We start from the raw sequence: 23421 nt of genomic DNA on the forward strand, positions 1-23421 counted from the left end.
GAATTTATATGCTCTCTATTTTTAACAACAGATAAGAATACTGATTCATTTTAGTAACACTACAATAACTATATCCAGTGCATCTAGAAAGTATTCATAGTGCTTATTCATAGTGCTTCATTTTTTCACTTATGGCAAAATGGATTAAAAAAAATAATAATTAAACATTCTGCACACAATACCCCATAATGACAATGTGAAAAAAAAATTTGCAAATTTATTAGCTCTAAAAAACCTCTTTATTAGCTCTAAAAAAGAAAAGCTCTAAAGCTCTAAATTGAGCTCAGGTATACATTCTGATCATTCTTGAGATGTTTCAGCAACTTAATAGAAGTTCACCTGTGGTAAATTCAGTTGATTGGACATGATTTGAAAAGGCATACACATGTCTATATAAAGTCCCAGGGTTGACAGTGCATGTCAAAGCACAAACCAAGCATGAAGACAAAGGAATTGTCTGTAGATGTCCAGTTCAGGATTGTCTCGAGGCACAAGGCTGGGGAAGGTTACAGAAAAAGTTTTGCTGCTCTGAAAGTTCCAATGAGCACAGTGGAGAAGAGCCTTAGTCAGAGAGGTGATCAATAACCCGATAGTCACTCTGTCTAAGCCCCAGCGTTCTTGTGTGGAGATAGGAAAACCTTACAAAAGGACAACTATTTGGGCAGCAATCCACCAATCAGGCCTGTATTAAGGCTGTAACATAAAAAAATGTGCAAAAAGTGAAGCGCATGTATACAATATTACTCTATGAGTAGTAGCTACACTGTTGTTAATTACAATTAGTTTAATTACACTATTGCAAGTTACTCACTGTAACCAAACCATTAAAGTGACAAACTGGCAACAGTGTTACCAATGTTTCACTGTAAAAAGCCTGATAAGGTCTAACAGTGCAGACTCAGTCAGTTCTTTTTAAATTTCAAAGTGTTTGTTTGCATTGCATGTGTAATGCCATGAAGTCTGTGCTTTTAGGGCTGTTTAAGAGTTTAAACTCCAAAAATGTCAAGAATCTACAGATTTTGCAGAATTAATTGAACATATACTAGTAGATATGAGGAGCTGTTAAAGCAATACTCAAACTTAAAACTCATTTACAGGGCTTCCCACCCGACCCTGCACGTTTTGTATGTATTAGGACACCTGATTCAGATCATCAGCTTGTAAACAGAGAGATCCATGAACTGATCCTTGTGTCAAATAATAGAGACATACACATTCTGCAGAACCACTGGATTAGGGGGATGACATGTATCATGGAAAAAAATCTTTTCCATTGCAGGAATAAATCATAATTTTGAAATTTAAAAATAAATACATAGCCTTCTTTTTAAGCATTCAACATTTTTTTACTATAGTAGTAGTATTGAATTTTTCCAAACATTATACAATTCTAGTCTTTGTATGTTCATGTTTTTTTTATTTACTCAGAATTTTTCCAGAGTTACCTCACCATGGGCTCAAATATTTGGGGGGTCTCATGTGACAGATCGGTCCACCCTCATAAGGGGCTTCACTCACACTGTCGCAATACAGTAAGTCCACGTACTTCCATGAGCTGGAGACGTAACATGTATAAACTGCCCACCGACCGGATCTGCTATTTAACAGGTGTAGCAGCAAGTGCAGAAGGGTCGGTTTTAGGCAGATCTATCCCGGGACTATGCGCTCAATATGGGGTTTAATCGTTCTGGTGGCCGCAGCAACTTTTTACTTATATCTGCTGTCTGCCTTCCTGCCGCCGGGTCCGCGTGCTATTCGAGTTCACGACACGGGACCAGAACACACAGACGATGAGCCGGAGGAGAAAGTGCTCAGGTAAGGTAATTGAACTTTTTTACGTTAATGTTTTGTCAGTTTGGTGAGTTTTTAAAGGAGGCGTGGCACCCAACCCCACACCTACCTAACCGTGATTGCGAGATAATCATACTAAATTGCAAGAATGAGATCTTACGAATTCACAAGAATTGATAAATCGAAACGTTACGAATTGCTGTGAGATAGCTTTGCAACAATCTGTCTGATCCTGGGGAATTTTATGTTTGTATGTATAGCTAAATAAATATAATGAACTCAAATTGGATATTGAGTAAGTTGGTAACACATGTGTCTACAATGTTTTAATTAGCACAGATTACAACAGGGTTAATTTATATATGGCCAATATTCGTGTAAAATAATAGGGAAAACATTGTTTTATTTTACTAAATTATTATATCAATTATATATATATATATATATATATATATATATATATATATATATATATATATATATATATATATATATATATATATATATATATAAATTTTAATTATTTGATTAATTATAATAAAACGATCATATAAGAAAATATATGGTATGTTTTAAACATTAGGGCCTATGTTATAACAATATTAAGATTATTAATACGCTGATTTAAATATTTTATTAATATGTTTAATAATATTAAAGGAGCAGTTCAACCAAAACTGACAATTTAGTCGTTAACTCGCCCCACTTCCAATCCTGTTTGACTTTCTCTTTTTTAAAGTAAAATGTTTTAAAGAAAGCTGGATTTTTTTTTTTAATTTGATGTGATTGTAATAAATAAATAAATTAATTGCCACTTACTGTAAATTGAATCATTCTATCTGAATTGAAAAGTGTACTGCCATTATGACATTCCTACATTAAAAATGTTTTGGTCTATCTGAATACTGTTGAGTTAAACATGTATCTCTTTGATTTGGACACTGCACATAATGCTTTTCTTACTTTTTGATCTTTTTTTTTTTTTGTTACAATATCTAAATATTCTTAAATCAAGAAACAACTAAAAAGATTGTCTAAATCTTATTTCAAAGAGAAAACAAAATTATTTTGATCACCCCATTTTTTAATAAAAAAAAATTTGAAAACAACTAATTTTGGGGGGCATATAGTTGATAAAGTTTCTCAAATTAGGAATTTTAAGATATTTGCACTGGAAACAAACAAAAATTAGACAAAAAGAAAATCATTTTTTGCAGTGGATAGAGTAATTTGACATTTTGTTTTAGCTGTACATTGTCAAAACACAATATATTATATATATTAATATATCAATATATTAGATATTCATCCATACATTTATTCATCCATCAATATCTTTAAAATAAAGCTTCTTTATCTCCCTTAGTTATTTCACAAAGAATTTTTAACATCCATACTAACTTTTCATTAGGACTGAACAATATATTAATTGAGCATCAATATCATAATGTGTCACATCACTGGATTAGATTTTTTTTTTTAAAGATTAAAAGATAAAGACATTATGAAATATTATTTTGTAAAAATTACTATACAATGATGACCATGTTATTTTACATTTAATTGATTGTTAAGTTTCTGTATTGAATAATATTTGAATAAAATTTCTCTCTCCAGAAAACTATAAAGCATTGTTTATTTAACTCTGTTATATTTATATTGTGACTTATTATATTTTAAGCAGAAGCACTGCAAATAAAAAGACTTATTTTAAACTAAATTAATGAAATCTTTCCAAATAGAGCTATCTAAAGTATCTGGTGAAATTATATTCATGTCACAATATATATTGTTACAATACAAAATATGTGTAATTTTTCCACTATCAAGCAGCCATACATTCTATCCCACAAAGCATTCTTTATAATTTAAATAAAAACATTATTTACACAATCAACATCTTCTTCACAATAAGAAATAAATGTTTAGCTTACAAACCTTTCACCAAAAATGTTTTTGTTTCTATGGCATCACTGTGACAACACTTTGTTTAAGTTTTTTATCAATTAAAGCATATCCATCCTTCCATCCATCCATCCGTCCGTCCATCCATCCGTCCGTCCATCCATCCATCCATCCATCCATCCATCCATCCATCCATCCATCCATCCATCCATCCATCCATCCATCCATCCATCCATCCATCCATTCATTTTCCAAACAACCTTTTTTTTATAATGTTTTAGGCTGAATCCTTTCATTTGGAACATTTCAATTGTTTATTATTAATGAATTATATAAATGTATTTATCTTTGTGTTCTCTCTTGATATGTTTGAAAGCTGTTCAGCATTAGCAGACAAGTCTCGGGGGCCTGGCGGAGGGCATGAGGTGACAGTTATAAGATCAGGCAACTGCCTTCTGAGTGTTTTGAAACCCCCTTGAATTTGCTGTGATGTGCAACACAGTGTAAAAAAAAGATGGAAGTTTCATACAGCATACAACATGTCTTTGGCAGCACAAGCTAAAATAAATCGAGAGAAGAAGGTCTCAAAAGCTTCCAAGCTTAGGGTTAGTTTCATCCTGTCTTCCAGATATTTTGAATAACAAAGAAGTGAAAAGGACGTTTCGTGTTGAGTAATGGATCTGCTGTACTTCCACCATCATCACATTCCATCTAAAGATCTGACCTTTTCATAGTATCTTGTGACCCGCATGTCGTGGTTCATTTCTTGATTAGCTCACTCTTCTGTACCCTGGGAGCTGATGAGGCTGAGAGGAAGTTTTTCACATGTTGTTCAGCGGTGATGTCAGAGACAGCTGTACTCTGTGTACTCAACAGTGGTGGAAATAGATGCTGGAGTCTTTAGGATGGGAATTTCAGTGGTTATCAGAGAAGGGAAATTTTGCGTTAACATAGCACATGCATGTATCATGTTTTACATCAGCATAGCTATAAAAATCTGCAGTTTTTATGGCCTTTTAAATAGACTGAACATGTAAGTGCTTTTAAAGGAAAAAGTATGTAATAAATAAACAATTAAGTAATTAAATGAATTAAAATACATAACTATGTAATAATAAATTAGATTTTTTTGTTTTAGTTAGATTTCTTTACATTATTCTTTAGTTACATTTAGTTACATTTTTGTTAGTCAAATTACAACTGTGTAAACATTTTAAATCAACATATATTAAAGTAGTCATATTTTTTTAAACTAAGTTCTAATTGGTTTAGTTAAACTAGTTTAAACTAAGTTTAGTTTAATAACTCATTTTAAATAAATAAATGAATAAAATACTATACATTATTTATTTCTTCAATATTTATCTTACCTCTTTAGCAGTTTTTCGTTTTTGTTTTAAGCAAAAAAATTTGTGTTTTATACATTTTCCAGAAAATAACATTTAAAATCTTTTGTATTTTTGCTTCTCAAATAAATGATTGTGATTATTTTATTGCAGAAAAAATTCATTAGATCTACACTGAAAAAAGTGTTGCATGCAGAACTGTTGCAAACAATTTATTTGTGTTGAATTTAAACAATCAAATTAAATTGAATAATGTTCAACTTAATGTGTTTGTTTAAATTCAACACAATTAAATTGTTTACAACCACTTAACATAATAAAATTGAGTAAACCCAAGGAATCATGTTTGAATAATTTTTTTCAGTGTACCAGAGCACATTTTTGTTCTATTGTATTTATTATTCATTCATTCATTTTCTTGTCGGCTTAGTCCCTTTATTAATCCGGGGTCGCCACAGTGGATTGAACCGCCAACTTATCCAGCAAGTTTTTTTTACGCAGCGGATGCCCTTCCAGACGCAACCAATCTCTGGGAAACATCCACACACACATTCACACACACACACTCATACACTACGGACAATTTAGCTTACCCAATTCACCTGTACCGCATGTCTTTGGACTGTGGGGGAAACCGGAGCAGCCGGAGGAAACCCACGCGAATGCAGGTAGAATATGCAAACTCCACACAGAAACGCCAACTGAGACAAGGATCGAACCAGCGACCTTCTTGCTGTGAGGCGACAGCACTACCTACTGCACCACTGCTTTGCCCTGTATTTATTATATAATATAAAATTATATAAAAACATAGGCGTCACGGGGCACAGTGGGTCATTTGATTTCTTCATAGTAAGAAGGTCGCTGGTTCTAGCCTCAGCTGGGTCAGTAGGCTTTTCTGTAAGGTGTTTGCATGTTTTTCCCGTGTTGGCATAGGTTTCCTCCGGGTGCTCTGATTTCCCCCGAAGTCCAAAGACATGCAGTATAGGTGAATTGAATAAGCTAAATTACCCATAGTGTATGTTTTTAAATGCAAGAATGTTTCACAGTGCTGGAAGGGCATCAACATATGCTGGAAGGGCATAAAGCATATGCTGGATGAGTTTGGAGATTTATTCCGCTGTGGCAACCCCTGATTAATAAAGGGACTAAGCCGAAAGAAAATGGATGGATGAATGAATATAAAAACATAATAATAATAAAAAAATGTTTTAGTTAGATTTCCTAGTTAAACATTTCTTAGTCAAATTAAAAATGTATAAACATTTTAAATCAACATATACCTTATTAAAGTAGTCATGTTTGAAAACATAAAGCAATTTTAAAATAAATAAATAACATATGATAAATTATTTTTTATTATTTATCTTACCTCTTACCTTACAATTTTTTTAAAAGTGTTTTATAAATTCTCCAAAAAATAACTTGAAAATCTTAAGTATTTTTGCTTCTTAAATAAATGATCTTGATAATTTTATCGCTGAATAATACACATTTTTTCTATTGTACCTATCTGCACTCTTGTCATTTTGTTTAAAAAGGTTTGAGTAAAGATTTTTTAAAAGTTCACTTACTTTTTACTTTATTCATTAGAATCTTTTTTTTAAGTTTAAAAAGTACTAGAAGCTATAAAAACAATTGCTAGAAAATTATATGGTGTAAGAAAATGTTTTTTTGTATTATTGAGGTTGTTTGTTGTCCAATTGGTCCACACTGGTCTCTCTTACTGTTGTACTTGTGAGCCACTCACACTAGTGTACACTCAGCATTAGGAATAATCACAAGCTTATATTCGTCACACTGGGTACACATGTGAAATCAAACCCTCCTCTTTGGCACATGGGTGGGGAATACAGCCCTACTGTGTGCCCAAATTACCCACTGGATGGCCGCGAGAAGCTTAGATTACTTTCAGCTGCACAAGATATGATTCATGTGCTGCAGGCCAATGACCAGAACTACAGTCCATACTACATACACATTTATTGATGATGTTGTCAGATGTGTTTCAAGACATTTCAAACAATCTGGACCTCAAGTACAGCCAAGCCTGTACAGACACACAAGTGTATTTTCACAGCTGAGAGTCTATTTCCATCCACTTGCTGGATCGTGTTTCGTTCCTTTGCTCACACTGGGGACAGTTTTCACTCTTATCTTGCTGACAGTCTAGTGTCTATCAGGAGTCTTAAAACTTTTTCAGGTCAAGAAAAACCCTTGGGGAATAACCTTCATCTGCCCCAAAGGTCATTTTAACATAAAATGTTTTTTTTAATCAAGTGTTATTTGTATAATTTCGAATAAACTAAAAATTATATTACACACTCCAAATTCAATACAATTCAATTTTGTTGTTGGTACACATAATAGTAATAAATCCTTCACTCTACACTCAATTTGAACTGCTATAAGAATTCCTGAGATTGGTTGATTGGTTGGTAGGTAGGTTGGTTGGTTGGTTGGTTGGTAGGTGGGTTTAGAGTATGATTGATTGATTGATTGATTGATTGATTGATTGATTGGTTGGTTGGTTGGTTGATTGATTGATTGATTGATTGATTGATTGATTGATTGATTGATTGATTGATTGATTGATTGATTGATTGGTTGGTTGGTTGGTTGGTTGGTTGGCAGGTTGGTTGGTTGGTTGGTTGGTTGGTAGGTTAGTAGGTAGGTAGGTTGGTTGGTTGGTTGGTAGGTGGGTTGAGAGTATGATTGATTGATTGATTGATTGATTGATTGATTGATTGATTGATTGATTGATTGATTGATTGATTGATTGATTGATTGATTGATTGATTGATTGATTGGTTAGTAGGTAGGTTGGTTAGTAGGTTGGTAGGTTGGTAGGTGGGTTGATTGATTGATTGATTGATTGATTGATTGATTGATTGATTGATTGATTGATTGATTGATTGATTGATTGATTGGTTGGTTGGTTGGTTGGTTGGTTGGTTGGTTGGTTGGTAGGTAGGTAGGTAGGTAGGTAGGTAGATTGACAAATTAATTAATTAATTAGTCGATTAGTCTGCACAATCCAAATTAATGTTTGTTTTTGTTGTATATGGATATAGAAAAACTAAATTTGCGAGTTGTGTGTGTGTGTGTGTGTGTGTGTGAGTGCGCGTTGTCAAATTCAGATGTTTTCTCAATGTGTTGGTGTTTGTTTTCTTTGCATGTGTTTGAGTTTTCTCTGCCACAGTGACGTTCAATAGATCAGAAGGTTATGAAGTGTGTAAGCGTCATTCTGTCGTTTTCTTTGTCAGTAACATTCCACATTGTACTCTGTCCACTTTTGATTGATTGTCCACAATCTACAACTACATGCAAATTAACCCGTACTGGAGAATTAGAGCAGTATTATTAGTAGACTGGTAACTACGTTTAGATCTAGTAGAAATTGTTTATACCCTTAAAAAGTTACATGAGCATCACATACAGGTACGTTAGCTGTCACTATGGTACCTTTTCAAAGGTACACATTTGTACTAAAAGGGTCCATAGTTGAACCTCAAAAGTATATATTATAGTATATAAAGAAGAACACTTTTGTACTTTTAAGGTACTAATACAGTATGTACCCTTGAGGTATTAATATGGACCTTTTGAAAAGGTACCAACCCAGTCACAGCACGCATACCTGTTTGTGATTCTCATGTGACTGTTTTTAAGGGTTACGTTTTTTGAATGAGAAACTCATCCCATCCTTGCTTGGGCTCAAGCAAAAGACATTTTTGTTGCAAGTAGTGCATAAAATTGTTGCAATAGTTTAACCACTGAACCACCGTGTGGTGTGACTTTAAAGATAGATATGTCCTTCATTTTTTCCAGGTTGAAGTTCCCATCTGATCTGGAGGAATTGAGGGAACTAGCCGAACTTCTGAAGTTCTACAAGACAGAACACACAGGCTATGTGTTTATCCTCTTCTGCAGTGCCTACCTCTACAAACAGTCCTTCGCCATTCCAGGCTCATCTTTTCTGGTTGGTAACAGAAATCCACTGTGTTAAACAGTTTATTGTAATTGTTTTTCTGAACCACCTTAGTAGACTGAACTTAAAGTGCTTAATATTAAAAATATTTTCCCAATCTTTCTTGTCATGTCTAGAACATGCTGTCAGGGGCTTTGTTCGGGCCATTACATGGACTCATCATTGCCTGCACTTTGACTACAGTGGGTTCCACCAACTGCTACCTGCTGTCTCGCACGTTTGGCAAACGTCACATTGTCAGGCTCTTCCCTGAGAAGGTGGCAATGCTGCAGAGAATGGTGGGTCACCCCTAACCCTTCAGCACATTAATTAATGTTCTAAAAATAGTCAGGAAGTGCATGTGTGACTTTGCATTTTGTTTGTTTATACTGTACTTTGCATGTGTTGTTACTCTGTAGCACAACAATGGCAAGGTTATAGGTTTAATTCCCAGAGAATGCATGAATAAAAAAAAGAAGCTAATTCAAGCATTCTATGAGTATCATATATTTATTTTATATTGATTTATTTATTTTTATTTGATGTTTTGTTGACTATACTTTATATTGCAACTACATGCAAACTAATTCTCATTAGTTTCTCAGATTATAGCAGACTGTCTGATTTACATCTGCTGATACTGCTTCAAAAACAGACATTCAATGTAACTTATAATTATCACAATCTGGTGTTTTTGTTGTGTCGTGTTGTGTTTCATGTGCTCTCTGTTATTTTCATGTGATTCTTTGTTCAGTTTTACTGACAATTATTCCAACTGTATATCCACCTGTGTCCCCTGTTAGTTATCAATTCAGTCATGTGTTTTGTATTCGTCCTTAAGTGTGCTTAGTTTACAGTTTTTCTCAGTCGCTTTGGTGCATTTCTCACAACACTGTTTACATTTGCACAACAGTTAATACATTTTTTTTAAAACAATTATTCATTTGTGCACATCATAGTAGCAGTTTCTCATTCCTTCCAACAAATTGCAAATGCTATTGTGCGTGCATCAATTGCTTTCATAGAACTCTCTGCTGTTCTATAACATACATAATTATTTGCCTCTTTCATGTTTGTCAAAATTAACTAAACTTTTGAGTGCTGAATAGTCTATCAATTTAAAACTAATAGTCCTCATCTCATCACTTGAGTCAGCATATAAAAAATGTTGAACTAATTGTCAAAAAAATGTAAATCTTTATTTTCCTGAAAATGTCTTAAAAATTGTACAATTTCAGGAATGATTTACAGACCTGTGTATGTTGTTTGTTCAGTTCCAATATGTTCTGCAATATTGTTTACAGTTGTGCACAGCTCTACCCAAAGAAAGTTTATGTTTGTTGTAAATAAGGTGTGTTTATTCTTTTGCACAATGATGTGAATAAATTACAATTGCAAAGAGAAAATGCAGTAAAAATGAAAAAAACATATTCAGTGTCTTGTACTCAGATACCTCACTAAATGCAGTGATGTCTAAATTCACTGTAGTTTTCAAATGGCTGTGCAAATAGTATATAGTGCTGTCTTGAGAATTTTCAGGAAGTGTCACCAAAATCTGACTTTTTTGCATTGGAAAAAATGTACAGAGTTAACTGTCATAATGAAAACATGACAAAGCCATTTGACTATCTTGTTCATAAACAATGGTGTCAGGACTTTCACTGACATGAATACTTGCTTTTGAGGAATGAGCTATCCATTTTGAGCAAATGACACTTTTACAGGTTATCAACTAGATTTTGCAGTTTATACTATTTGTTTTGAGAAATGCATTAACTATTGTGCAAATGGAAATAGTGTTGTGAGAAATGCACCAAAGCGACTGAGAAAAACTGTATTGTTCAGTATTGTCACAACTTCCTGTCCTACCTGTGTTTTGGTGTTCTAGTGCCTGTTGTGAGTGGTTTTGTAAATAAATATGTTTTTCATATTTCCTGAGATGCATGTGTTTGTGAATAAGCTTACTCATGACAATAATTAACAAAATGTATTGAAGGGACCATCAAAGTAAAGTGAGACAGACAGACTGACAGACAGACAGACAGACAGACAGACAGACAGACAGATAGACAGATAAATAGATAGATAGATAGATAGATAGATAGATAGATAGATAGATAGATAGATAGATAGATAGATAGATAGATAGATAGATAGATAGATAGATAGATAGATAGATAGATAGATAGATAGATAGATAGATAGATAGATAGATAGATAGATAGATAGATAGATAGATAGATGAAAAAGCCAATATCGGAGTGTATTTTTAGGCTAAGTGCAAATAGCACACCTAGTTGGAATAAGCTATATTCATGGTTTACGCCCATCAATGCCTGATTGACAGAGACAACATGAGTAAAGAGCGAAGCAGGATTACAGCGTGGGTGGCGTACCTCGTAAAGCACACAGCATTATCTTTTGATGCGATCGATCATCAAACTGGTTCGAATCCACCATCTGCGGAAGTTGTGCTACTTTTTCTCTCCCCATTACATATCAGATTGGAAATATATTTATTTTTAATAGAAAAGAAACATTTAAAAAAAATAATGCAAATGTGATATAAAGTCACAAGTGCCTCGTGGGTATTTAATAATGTTTAACTTTAGCCTATTTTATCTGTGTAACAGTATCTACAGTAAGTAGTGATTATATTTTTAAACAGTTGTTTTCCACCTGGTGTTAAATGTTAGCAACATCAGGTTTATAATCAAGTTATGGTGTTTGCCTCTTCATCACGACGAGAGTAGAGAAAATACAGGGAGAGGAGGAGAGAGACAGTAAATCATTGATAAGTGTGTGTATTATGAAAGACTCAGATTCATAGAACTAGATTGGAGAGGCATTATGTGTTATATGCCATGGCAATAATATGATTTATATGTTTGTAAAAGTTTTAAATTAAAAATGCCCCTTATAATACTTATAGATTCATTTTATTTGAAAATTATTATATTATTCTTATTTTTTTAATCCAACTATAGGGGTGCGGTGGGGTAGGGGGCCTTACAAGAAAATGTGCCCCTGAGTTCTTAATCTGGGCCTGGTAATCACAGTAATAAAACTATAATGCATAATATTTCAGATATGCTCCAGTCATCAGTGTGACCTTCAGAAGCAATATTAATATGAATAATTCATTATCAAGAAACATAAGTAGACAGTTGTGGAAACTATGATATAATTAATTACTCTCTTTACTCTTTAAATAAATTACTTTATTACTTATCAAAAGTGACAAAAAACATAGATAGATTTATATTGTTGCAAAATAATTTATTTCATACATATGCTGGTCATTTTTGAGCATAATATAAAGTCAAATTTATGTTTCCAAAAAACACAAATGAAAAAATGATTCATAATAAAAACCTTTATGAATAGTAATATATGACTGTTATAAATTAGCAGATAATCATAATAACACGTGTTCTGAAAGTTACACTTAACTCTGAAGTAATTATGCTGAAAATTCATCATTTTATTATTATTATTTTGAAATGTACTTTTGGTGAGCAGGAGAGGCTTCTTCATATGCATGAAACAAATATGAATGTTTGCAAACATTTGACTGATCGTCTGTTTACTGTACAAATGACATGTTTAAGTTTACAGTCAGCTATGTGTGGAATAGCTTAGAGTAAATAATGCATGAGTGGAACTGAACTTTGTACATACATGCGATGAACCCACACCGAAAAGGATAAACAGTTGGCTGATGTTATTGATATTTCAGTTCCACTTTATATTAAGTGGCCTTAACTACTATGTACTTATATCAAAAATTAAATACAATGTACTTACTGTGTTTATAATGTATTTGTGAACACTTGTGGTGCTTTTGAGTTGGGATGGAGGTTGGGTTATGGACAGGTTTGGTGGCATGGGTAGGTTTAAGGGTGGGTTAAGGTGTAAGGGATGGTCAACAGTGTACTTACAAATGTAATTACAAAAGTTAAATACAGATGTAATTACATGTATTAATCAAGCGTAAGTACACAGTAAATACATGTATTTACACAATAAGTACATTATAACAAACTATTAATTCCTATATAAGTACATATTAGTTAAGGCCACTTAAAATAAAGTGGGACCGATATTTCTTTAAATGTGTGTGTGTGTGTGTAAAGGATGTAACTAATCCATTAAACTAGTTCTTTACTAAGTAAAAAAGTGTACTTACGTTACAAAATTAAGCTAGAAATACAGAAACATAACACGTAAAGTGTAACACTGAAGTTGATTTATAGACCATTTTGAGTAATGTAAACAATAACAATGGTCCTAACATATTTCTCGTATTATATGTTTAATTTGCATAGCTTTCAAGAATCTAAAAATGTCCACATATTAATAAATAATGTTATGACATGCATTTTAACATTAAGATATGATTTTCCTATTGTTAAATTGACAAAATAGTTTGACAACAAGCAGCAAATGTTTATGGGCCAGTGACATCGCCACATTGAAATGGTCTATAGTGTAGCTTGCACTTCAGTTACAAAAAAAAAAAAAATAAAATCTTTGAACTATTGTCTAATTAGGATGTTTTACAAAGTTTTTGGTCCGGTTGGCAATGAACAGCTTCCTGAAGGGAAAGTTCAACCCAACATGAAAATATTTTTACCATTTGCTCACACTGAAGTGGTTCTAAACGTTTATAAATTTTTTTCTTCTACTAAACACAAAGCGACATGTTCTGAGAAATGCTTCTGTTGGAAACCAGTAAACCTTGATTTCCATATTAGGAACTGAAAATACAATGGAAATCAATAGCTGCTGCTTTCCAACCTTCTTCAGTATATCTTTATTTGTGTTCAACAGAAGAAAGTAGAGTAAATGTTGACAGAAATTCTATGTTTGGGTGAACTATCTCTTTAATATTTTGTTTCTAAATGATTATAATTATTTTCATCTGTTATCTTAACAATTTCTGAGTTGAATTATGATGATGATATATGTCTTTTTATCAGGTGGAAGAGAACAGGAGCAGTTTGTTTTTCTTCTTGCTCTTTCTGCGCTTCTTTCCCATGACACCCAATTGGTTCTTGAACGTCACTTCACCAATCCTCAACATCCCCATCCCTATATTCTTCTTTTCCATCCTCATTGGTGAGCATTACTTTACTCATGCACTTATACATGTATATATTTTCTTTGTTGGAGGTGTAATAACAGTACATTGCAGTTCTTTTTTTCTGAGCTTATAATAAAAATGAATCTGTTGCATGTTGACTTTAAGTAACTTTAAAACTACATGTCAGCTAGCAGTGATTAGATTATTAGTAGACTGTTTGGTTAATATCTGCTTAGCAGTTTCAGAAATATTTGTGTGACAATATTGTATTTCATTACCTAATTATTTGTTACTCTATTGTCTTGTATGTCAAATACATATTACTTATGTTATCAGTTTCTCATTTGGAATTTTTACCAATAACTTTCTAACAAAATGTTATCAGCAACTGTTTAAAACTGTATATAAACTATTCCATAAAAAAAAAATCCTATACTCAATACAGAGTAGGGGTGCAATATCAAAACCAAAAAGCATTATTGCAGAATATGGAATGATGTGTTTTGTGGGAAATTGTTTGTCATAATATAGCAACGCAAACAAAAATGCTGATGTTAGCACAGCACTATGAAATAATTTGTTGGGGTGCAAACAAAATTTGTCAGTTTACAAACAACACCTAAATTTAAGTGCAACAGAAAACTGTGTGATTGGTTGAAATCAATCAATCAATCAATCAATCAATCAATCAATCAATCAATCAATCAATCAATCAATCAATCAATCAACCAATCAATCAATCAATCAATTGGAAAGTAATGGACAATTTAAGGTGCTGGATGTATGACATCATTGTCTCCATTCGCAATGTAACATTTCACTTGAAATGTACGGTATAGAATAGAATAGAATAGAATAGAATAGAATAGAATAGAATAGAATAGAATAGAAAACTTTATTGTCCACACGTGTAGTTCATTTTTGGCCTCCCAAACATCACAAATACAAAACACAAACACAGAGCACAAACACAAACACAAAGCTTCCTACACCACAGATTACCAAACCTCAACCCTAGACATACATTTATCTACTTCATTGTCATTTATTCAATATGGTAATAGCATAACGGTATAAAAGATTTCTTAAAAATATTTGTTTTTGCTGTGGGTACTCTGTATCGTCTACCAGAAGGAAGCATTTCAAATTCATAATAAAGAGGATGAGTTGAGTCCTGAACTATCTGTGAGGCTTTCCGTCTGGTTTGATTTATATACAGTTCCACAAGCTGCTTCTGGGGGTCCATTCTGATCTTACTACCGGTGTTAACGATCTTTACAAGTTTATACATGCTTCTAGCTCCAAGATTTCGGTACCAGCAAGAAATATTATAGGAGATAATACTTTCAACCAGACTGGTATAAACCTTTCTCAGAATACCCATACTAACATTAAAACTATTTAATTTCCTTAAAAGAAAGAGTCTCTGTGTTGCCTTCTTATAGATATAGTCTGCGTGTTCACCACAATTAAAAGCCACTATCTAAAATCATCCCCAGATACTTAAAACTGTTTACAATCTCCACATGTTGACCCTCAATGGTAACTGGATGAAATATAGGCTGCCCTTTCCTACAATAATTAGTTCCTTAGTTTTCAAAGCATTTAGTGACAAAGCACACTCCTCGCACCATGCCACCAGATGTTCTATGTGCTCAAAGTAGACCCTCTCTAGCTCCTCCTTTCCTTTGACCCCAAGTCCAAACACAGACATGTCATCAGCATACTTGAATGTGGTAATATCTGAATTAATTTCAGAAATCTGCATTTCACCTATATACAGTTGAAGTCAGAACTATTAGCCCCCTTTTGATTTTTTTTTCCTTTTTAAAATATTTCCCAAATGATGTTTGACAGAGCAAGGAAATTTTCACAGTATGTCTGATAATATTTTTTCTTCTAGAAAAAGTCCTATTTGTTTTATTTTGGCTAGAATACAAGCAGTTTTAAATTTTTTCACATTCATAATAAATTATTCTGCTGTCTGATGCATTCAATATGTTCTGTCATGATGGGATTTTTATTGTTTAACTTTAACCTGTTCATATATATATATATATATATATATATATATATATATATATATATATATATATATATATATATATATATATATATATATATATATATATATATATATATACGTATATTATTTACATTAAAAATAAAAACGCTATAGAAAAAAAACTTAACAAAACCTTTATTTCTCTCCCCAGGTTTAATCCCTTACAACTTCATCTGTGTCCATACGGGTGCCGTCTTGTCAGAGATCAACTCTCTGGATGACATCTTTTCATGGTCCACCCTGCTGCAGCTGCTGCTGATCGCGTGTGTGGCGCTGCTTCCTGGAGCTCTGATCCGCCGCTACAGTAAAGACCACCTCAAACTCCACGGCCTGGAGCCCAATGGACACCAGAAGATCCTGAATGATCGCAAGACTAGATGACCCAGGAGAGACTAAATAGGACACTGTGTCTGTTGAAAAAGGACTGATCATTGGCCTGGGGTCAAAGCCTTATAAAGGAGAGTGGAAATTAAATGGACGTAAATACTAAATAGTAGTTATCAGATGCCTAAGTGCCAAAGAAGAGATTGTCAATGTCTTAATGGAGGATACACTCCAACTGCTGATTTATTACATACAATATATAGCACTGGAAATTGCCTCATTTTATAGGAAAACAGATTCAGGACAGCTTACAGTTTTGAAGAGCTTTAAGTTTTTGATTGAAGTAAAAAAAGATTTAGCTATGTTTGTTTGTATGCTAAGGCTTTATTTATTTGTAGCATCTGTAAATATCTATAAATGTCATGTGTTTTGTAAGGTTTACACAATTAATAAAAGTGAACAAATATTTTCCCTTAAATATTTTATATTAAATGTATATCAATTCATATTTACACGTGAACACTTTGTTTTAGCCACTGAAAAAAAAAGTTCATTTGTAACTAATATCTCTCTATTCTGACTTGGCTATTTTTTTTTTTCTGAATTGCAAAGCTGTGAAATGTAAAATGTGAATTTTGAGAAAGTCAGAACTGCAATAAGACAGAATTCTAAGCTCTTCTTTTTAAAATTGTGAAGCAAAAAGTTCTAATTACTACAATTGTGAAAACAGGATTGGTAATTATAGTCCTGCTGTACTTATCACCAGAGCCTCTGTGCACTTAAGGCTCTTAAAAAGCTTTAAATATTTAAAATATTAAATATTTTATAAGTGATTTTTAGAAATCCTACCCACACATTTTCCTTAAGCAACATTATGTTCATTATTTGCAGTTTGTTACTGAGGCTTATTTGACATCCTTTGAAAAAAAAAATGTAATTTGCAATTGTAAGAATTGCATGAACAGGTGCTACTTGATTAATAAGTACATTACAAAACTTTTAGGGTCTTGTGCTTTTTAAAGTCAGCTAAAGCTGGAAAAATAAACTGTTGTCTTAATGCATACTGAGATTGTGAACGTTTCTTTCTTTAAAAAAAAAAAGAAAAAAAGTAAAAGTTTGCAATTTTCAATATTAAGACGTTTTTTTTTTAAAGTTCAAAACATCATTAATGTAATAAAAAGCATTCATTTGAAACTAAATCATTTTCTCATAACCTACTATACGTTCAGGGCCATATTTCACAAATTTTCTGCTAATTTTAAAAATCTGTTAAAACCCATGGAACATTTACACAGTAAGTACAATGCAGTTGAACTAAACAAACTTTAGTTTGGCAGCTGCACAGCAAAATCAAATGAAATATTTCCACATAGTTCAATGTGAGGAAGCTTATACACTCTCAGAGATAAAGGTACAGTACCTTTTTAAAAGATACATATTTGTACCCAAATTGTCCACAGTGTCACCTTTAAGATGCTTAATAGTACCCAAATGTACCTAAAAAGTACCTTTGAGGTACCATTATGGACTCTTCGGGTACAAATATGTACCTTTTCAAAAGGTACTGACCCAGTGACAGCTTCTGTACCTTTATTTCTGAGAGTTTAGTTGATCACACAGCTTACAAATTATTTAGCTTACTTTGAATTTCTTTGAATTGCAATGTAAGCTGAATACCTTGTAAATAAAGTATCAAACAAATTATGTATTTATTGTCAACAAAATTATTTAGAGGGAGACATGGTGGTTCAGTGATTAGCACTGTAATGTCACAGCAAGTAGATCGCTGGGTCGAGTCCCGGCTGGATCAGTTTGTATTTCTTTGTGGAGCTTGCATGTTCTCCCCATGTTTACGTGGGTTACCTTCGGGTGCTCCGGTTTCCCCCTACAGTCCAAACACATGCGCTATATGTGAACTAAATTGGTCGGATGTTTCCCAGTACTGGGTTGCAGCTAGAAGAGCATCTACTGTGCAAAACATATACTGGATAAGTTGGCGGTTCATTCTGCTGTGGTGACCCCTGTTGAATAAAGGGCTAAGCCGAAGGAATATGAATAAATAAATAAAAATTGTTTAGTTATTAACTATTAGTTGCTTTTATCTGTGTTAAAAATCTCTTTATTTACAGCACACTATACAAATAAGTACAATTTCAGAGTAGGGCCAACAATTTGACCAACTGTATAATTACAAGGTGATTCAAAAAGAATACCACAACTTTGAAAATCTGTATTTAATCGGATGAAATATTATGGAACCTTGAATAATCAATGTGGAGTACCTAAAGTTTTTTTTTTTTTTTCCAGTAGAAAACAAGTTCATAGATGTTCAATATGACCCTCTCCAGATACAGTGACATCAACCCAAAAATTGTGGTATTTTTTTTTAAATCTCCCTGTACAGTATACAAGTTTTGCTTTAACATTCAAAGCTTTTGAGTCATCAGTGACACCAATAAACTGATATACTGATTTAGATGTTGTTTTAAACACTCTTTATTGCTCAAATCCATAAGGAAGGTATTGTGACCCTTCCAAAAAACATAAAAACAGACAAGTGTATTCATGAATATTCACTTAACCCTCCCACTTTTAACTAACACCCTAAGTCTGAAATTAGTTTGTTTACCCTTCATTGACTTCACATGATGTCATTATATGAATCGATATCAAAAACTGATGTCAGATCAGCATTAACACCCAAAGTGATTTATTATATGTGGTCTAGAAAGACATGAGAAACAGACACAGAAACAGCTGCAGATAAGTACTACGGCAAAGATTATGTTTCATCTACATGATGTCTTTGTAAATGATATGAGAAGAGATGGTCTTGAGACAGCCGGACACCATCCGGTTTGACACAGCAATTTTTTTTCTACAGAAACCCAAATTGAAAAGATCAAATTCAATCGTGCCTACTGTTATTACACTAATATTAAACTGTCGGAGATTATTCCTATACTAAAACCTCACACAAATACGATGTTAGAATAAATTCAAAGCTGACGTGTTAGTGGTCATTTCATCAGACATGACCTTGAAATACAGATTATAAACTACAGAGCCATTTGTAACAGTAACATAAAGATAACATTTTCTAAATGTCTCCATACAGGCTGAAGAACACTGCGTATAGTTGGATTAAGCTGTATTCTTAGACAAGACTACTTGTTGAGACGATTATTTTAGTACAAACATAAAACTGCAAGAAACGAAGTACTGTCAACCCAAATGTTCAGTTGCCCAAGAGTTGTTTTAACCTCAGAGTTCATTCGATCCAAACGGTCCATAAAGCAACGATTAGTTTCTTGTGAAGCGGCCTGAAACCTCTTTTTGCAAGAACGAGCAGGTCTTATTTGTGCCTTGCGCTAACTCTTTTTTTCTTGTTCTTTTATTTAGAAAAATAAAAAAAGCTCTAAGTTTGAGAGCTCTACAAGGTATACAAAATATGCAAAAGGGAGAAAAGATCGGACTGAGGTACCCTGTTCTTGAGGTAGAACGTTATATTGTACTGATTCACACACAGCTGTGTGGACTTTCAAAATATGATTTTCATATCTCAATCGTGGATGCTTAATATCAATCTTACAGTATGCTCTATGATTAGGTTTAAACTGTACATAACTGCAATGCTGGTTGTTTGCATTTGATCAGTCAACTGTATTTTGAGCATATATACATTTATATTTGATTCCATTGGCCTTTCCAACATGCAAGGGTTAAGGATGTCATTTTTATTCTTCACCTATTGAATTTATCGTCATTATATATCAAAGAAATGTTTTTACAAATAAAAATTCAAATAATAATAATAGTTTGCAGACATTTTCTCCGTCATTTTCTGATGTCACGTTTCAAAAAGAACTTTCAAAAGAAACAGTGCACTCATTTCAGCGCATAACAATAGGGGGAGAAAAAAAAAAAGGGGGGGGGGGGTTGGGGGATATTGATTTGCTCCACAAAAAGTATGCTTGCGGAAGGCATTAGCATCATATACAGTACATTCATGAGTGTCAGGTAGACCTAAAAAGGCTTCCATGGGCTCCTATTACAGGACCTACAGACACATTGCAGATTACACATCAAATTCTGCTTTTTCAAGTGTGTACACTGCTGTTTGGGGTCAGTAAAATTTGCAGATTAAATCTGAAACACTGAATGAATTTTAGTTTAAAATACAATTTATTCATGTGATAGCAACGCTGAACCTTTAGCAGTACTTCAGTGTTATAATTTATGAGAAAGTTAATTTGGTAAAAGATTTATATATATTTAGTAATATTCAAATGCCTTTACTGTCACTTGATTTATGCAAATAAAAAGTATTTCCATTATACTCACTGACTCTAAACTGAATGCTAGTCGGTTAATATTAAGATTACGTGTAAAATCACAAGTGGGGTGTACAGTACATTTAGATTCCCGAAGATGATGCACATTTTTTTGTGCTTTGCAACTGTACAGTAATTCTGCTTTTATGTGCAGTTGGCACACAGACAGCTCTCGTGTTGTGTGAGGAATAAGATTTGTGTTGGGGAAACATTTAAAAATGAATACAAATAAGAGCGAGAAAAAGAGAACAGAACAGCAAACAGAGATAAAAGCTCAGACTCAGCAGTATAAAAGAGGATCTGGAAGTCAAATGCTGGCACACATGTTAGCGCTCTACTTTCGTCATACATGCTATAATATCATTGAATGTTTCTAGGATATATTTGTAATAATTTGGCTGAGTACACACTAAAGATTTTACAAAGCACATTAGATTTTCTACATGGTAAACACCACAAACATGAAGACCAAAAACATAAAAATTGGATTCACTATAGGAGTTTTGCTCCTATATTGTGTGTTGTGGTATAGCAAAGTCCCGAATGTGAATACTTTAAATCTCATAAAATCTCTTGTGACTTGAAAAATACACATGAATAAACAAACATTTGCGCTGTTGCCACCAGGCACGTGCACACATAGGGCTCAGGCTCAACCTGTGCAGTGCACATGCCCTTTCTAGTCTTGGATAGAAAGTGCCCTTCCAAAATGATCAAAAGTGCCCCCGCGACACCCCCAACCCTCCCCGCCCCCCACCTACCGCCCTTCAATAGGCGCGTGACAACACCGCTCTTGAGTACGCGCGCTCCCCACCCCCTGCTTTACAGTAAACGCGCAACAACACAGCTGATCAGAATGCGAGCGACAACACCGCTCTTCAGTACACGTGTGACAACAACATCAATGTTTAACAACAACAATGTTTAACTTTGCATAATAATCTCTTACTCGTATTCTTTAGGCCACAGCTAAATTAGCCTGATTATCTTGTGGTGTGTATATATATATATATTACAAAAGCAAATTTTGCTAAATAAATCTATAGAATATTTTTTTATTTTAGGATTGTTTTAACATAGCTGTGCAATTTATTATATAAGTTCATTAATTGATACACCTAAAGCCCAAAGTACACTTTATTTTTTTTTCATATGTGCGTGCACATAGCCAAAACAACAGACTCAAAAAATTCTCCATTTGATAGTGTAAATGAATACAACAGACAAGACACTGAAATGCATAATAGATGTCTGTGTACTCTCTTAAAATAGTTGCATGTATGCCTTTTTATTCCCTTATATAACTGTACTGTTTTTGCTTTGTTCCATATTTCTTTAGCTCAAATTCTAAAGCAAAAGTTCTAGCAATGCCCACCTACCAAGCAATTTTGTGTTTAAAAGCCTATAATAAAAATCTAAGTATAAACATCTTGGCTAATACAAAGCTAAATTTGGAATTTTTTATTGGTTATACTAGGTAGGGAACTATGAAAACTATGCAAGCCAGACTTTCAAATTGAACTAAAAAATGAAAGTACCTCAGTTATCCAAAGAAATCTGCATCACACGCAATGTATGCAGATTCTAGCAAACACATATATGACAAAGTATACTTTGGGCACAATCCACATGTAGAGATCTACCCACAGTGTGCCATCATCACATCCAGCACTCACATCACAGTGCACATACCCTCCATATAGTCTTTCGTCTTTTCATCTTTTTTAAAAAGGGCTCAAAGAAATATCAGGTATCTCTTTGACCTGATAACACTTTCAATCATCACTTTTGGGGGTTTTTCATGCGCAAAAAACACGTTTTTGTGCTTAAGGTTCTTTGGTTGTTTTTAACTGCTGGTCATATTTATCATCTTTTCTCCCTCTCTCTGCTTCCTGCTCTGTCTCATTCGCATTTTGAGTATCTCTTTAAATCTTTCTTTCTCTTTAATTCTTTCTTTTAATTTTTTTCGATTTGTCCTTGCATGAGCTACATTCATTAGCTGCTGCTTGCTGGCGTCTGCTGATCAATTTGATTGTTCAGAAGGTGTTTGCGGCATTTGCTGGTGCTTCCGCTCTTGCTGTTTGACCTGTTGAACGATCTCCCTGATCTTGCGTTGGGCCGTCTGTAAACAAGCACATTGTAGCCAAAAGGTGACTGGAGGGCACATGCAAATAGATCATTTACATCAACAGCTAATGTTTATACATTGTTATGTAGTGTAAACCTGTCTCCAGTGACCTGTGGAATAATTTGTCCAAATGAATCAAACATTCCGTTACTTCTCTAACAAAAGTGGCAAAAAAATTAAATAAAATTGCCCCCTGTTGGTTCGGCATGCCCTTAACATGCATCCTAGAGCATTTTTGCAATTTCATGTGGACAGAGATTTTTTAAAATTAATTTTAAAAATATCAATGTATGTGTGGGTATGGCCTGCAACGTTTCAATAATTTTTGAAATGCCACTTTTTGTTCAAAGGTAAATAAAAGCTGAGAAATACATTTGTTTTTCTACAATGATGTATTTTGTTAATAATGAGAAGCCCATGTAATTTCTGGTAAAAAAAAAATTGCTTCAGAATGTGCCAGGGGTATGAATAA

At 33.4% G+C, this 23421-nt stretch overlaps 2 protein-coding genes across 7 annotated transcripts in view; one reads left to right on the forward strand and one right to left on the reverse strand.

Annotated features, from left to right (window-relative positions):
- The first annotated feature begins 1512 nt into the window (after nucleotides 1-1512).
- tmem41ab (transmembrane protein 41ab) lies at nucleotides 1513-17550 on the forward strand. Of its 2 annotated transcripts, none has more exons than XM_087235405.1 (5): nucleotides 1513-1820; nucleotides 8874-9024; nucleotides 9150-9311; nucleotides 13995-14133; nucleotides 16315-17550. In XM_087235405.1, exons 3-5 carry the CDS (start codon nucleotides 9153-9155, stop codon nucleotides 16542-16544), a joined length of 528 nt encoding a protein of 175 aa, XP_087091531.1. In that variant the 5' UTR covers nucleotides 1513-1820; nucleotides 8874-9024; nucleotides 9150-9152; the 3' UTR covers nucleotides 16545-17550.
- Nucleotides 17551-18967: 1417 nt separating this feature from the next.
- The window catches only part of igf2bp2b (insulin-like growth factor 2 mRNA binding protein 2b), a 67177-nt gene continuing 62723 nt past the window's right edge, over nucleotides 18968-23421 (reverse strand). For 4 of the 5 annotated variants that reach the window (XM_087235753.1, XM_087235751.1, XM_087235754.1 and 1 more), the window contains exon 12: nucleotides 18968-22943. In XM_087235753.1, the coding sequence (XP_087091879.1) occupies nucleotides 22845-22943 (99 nt within the window). In that variant the 3' untranslated portion in view covers nucleotides 18968-22844. 5 annotated transcript variants of the gene reach the window in all.

Source organism: Danio rerio, chromosome 1, assembly GCF_052040795.2.
Source record: "Danio rerio strain M-AB ecotype USA chromosome 1, GRCz13ab, whole genome shotgun sequence".
NCBI lineage: Eukaryota > Metazoa > Chordata > Actinopteri > Cypriniformes > Danionidae > Danio > Danio rerio.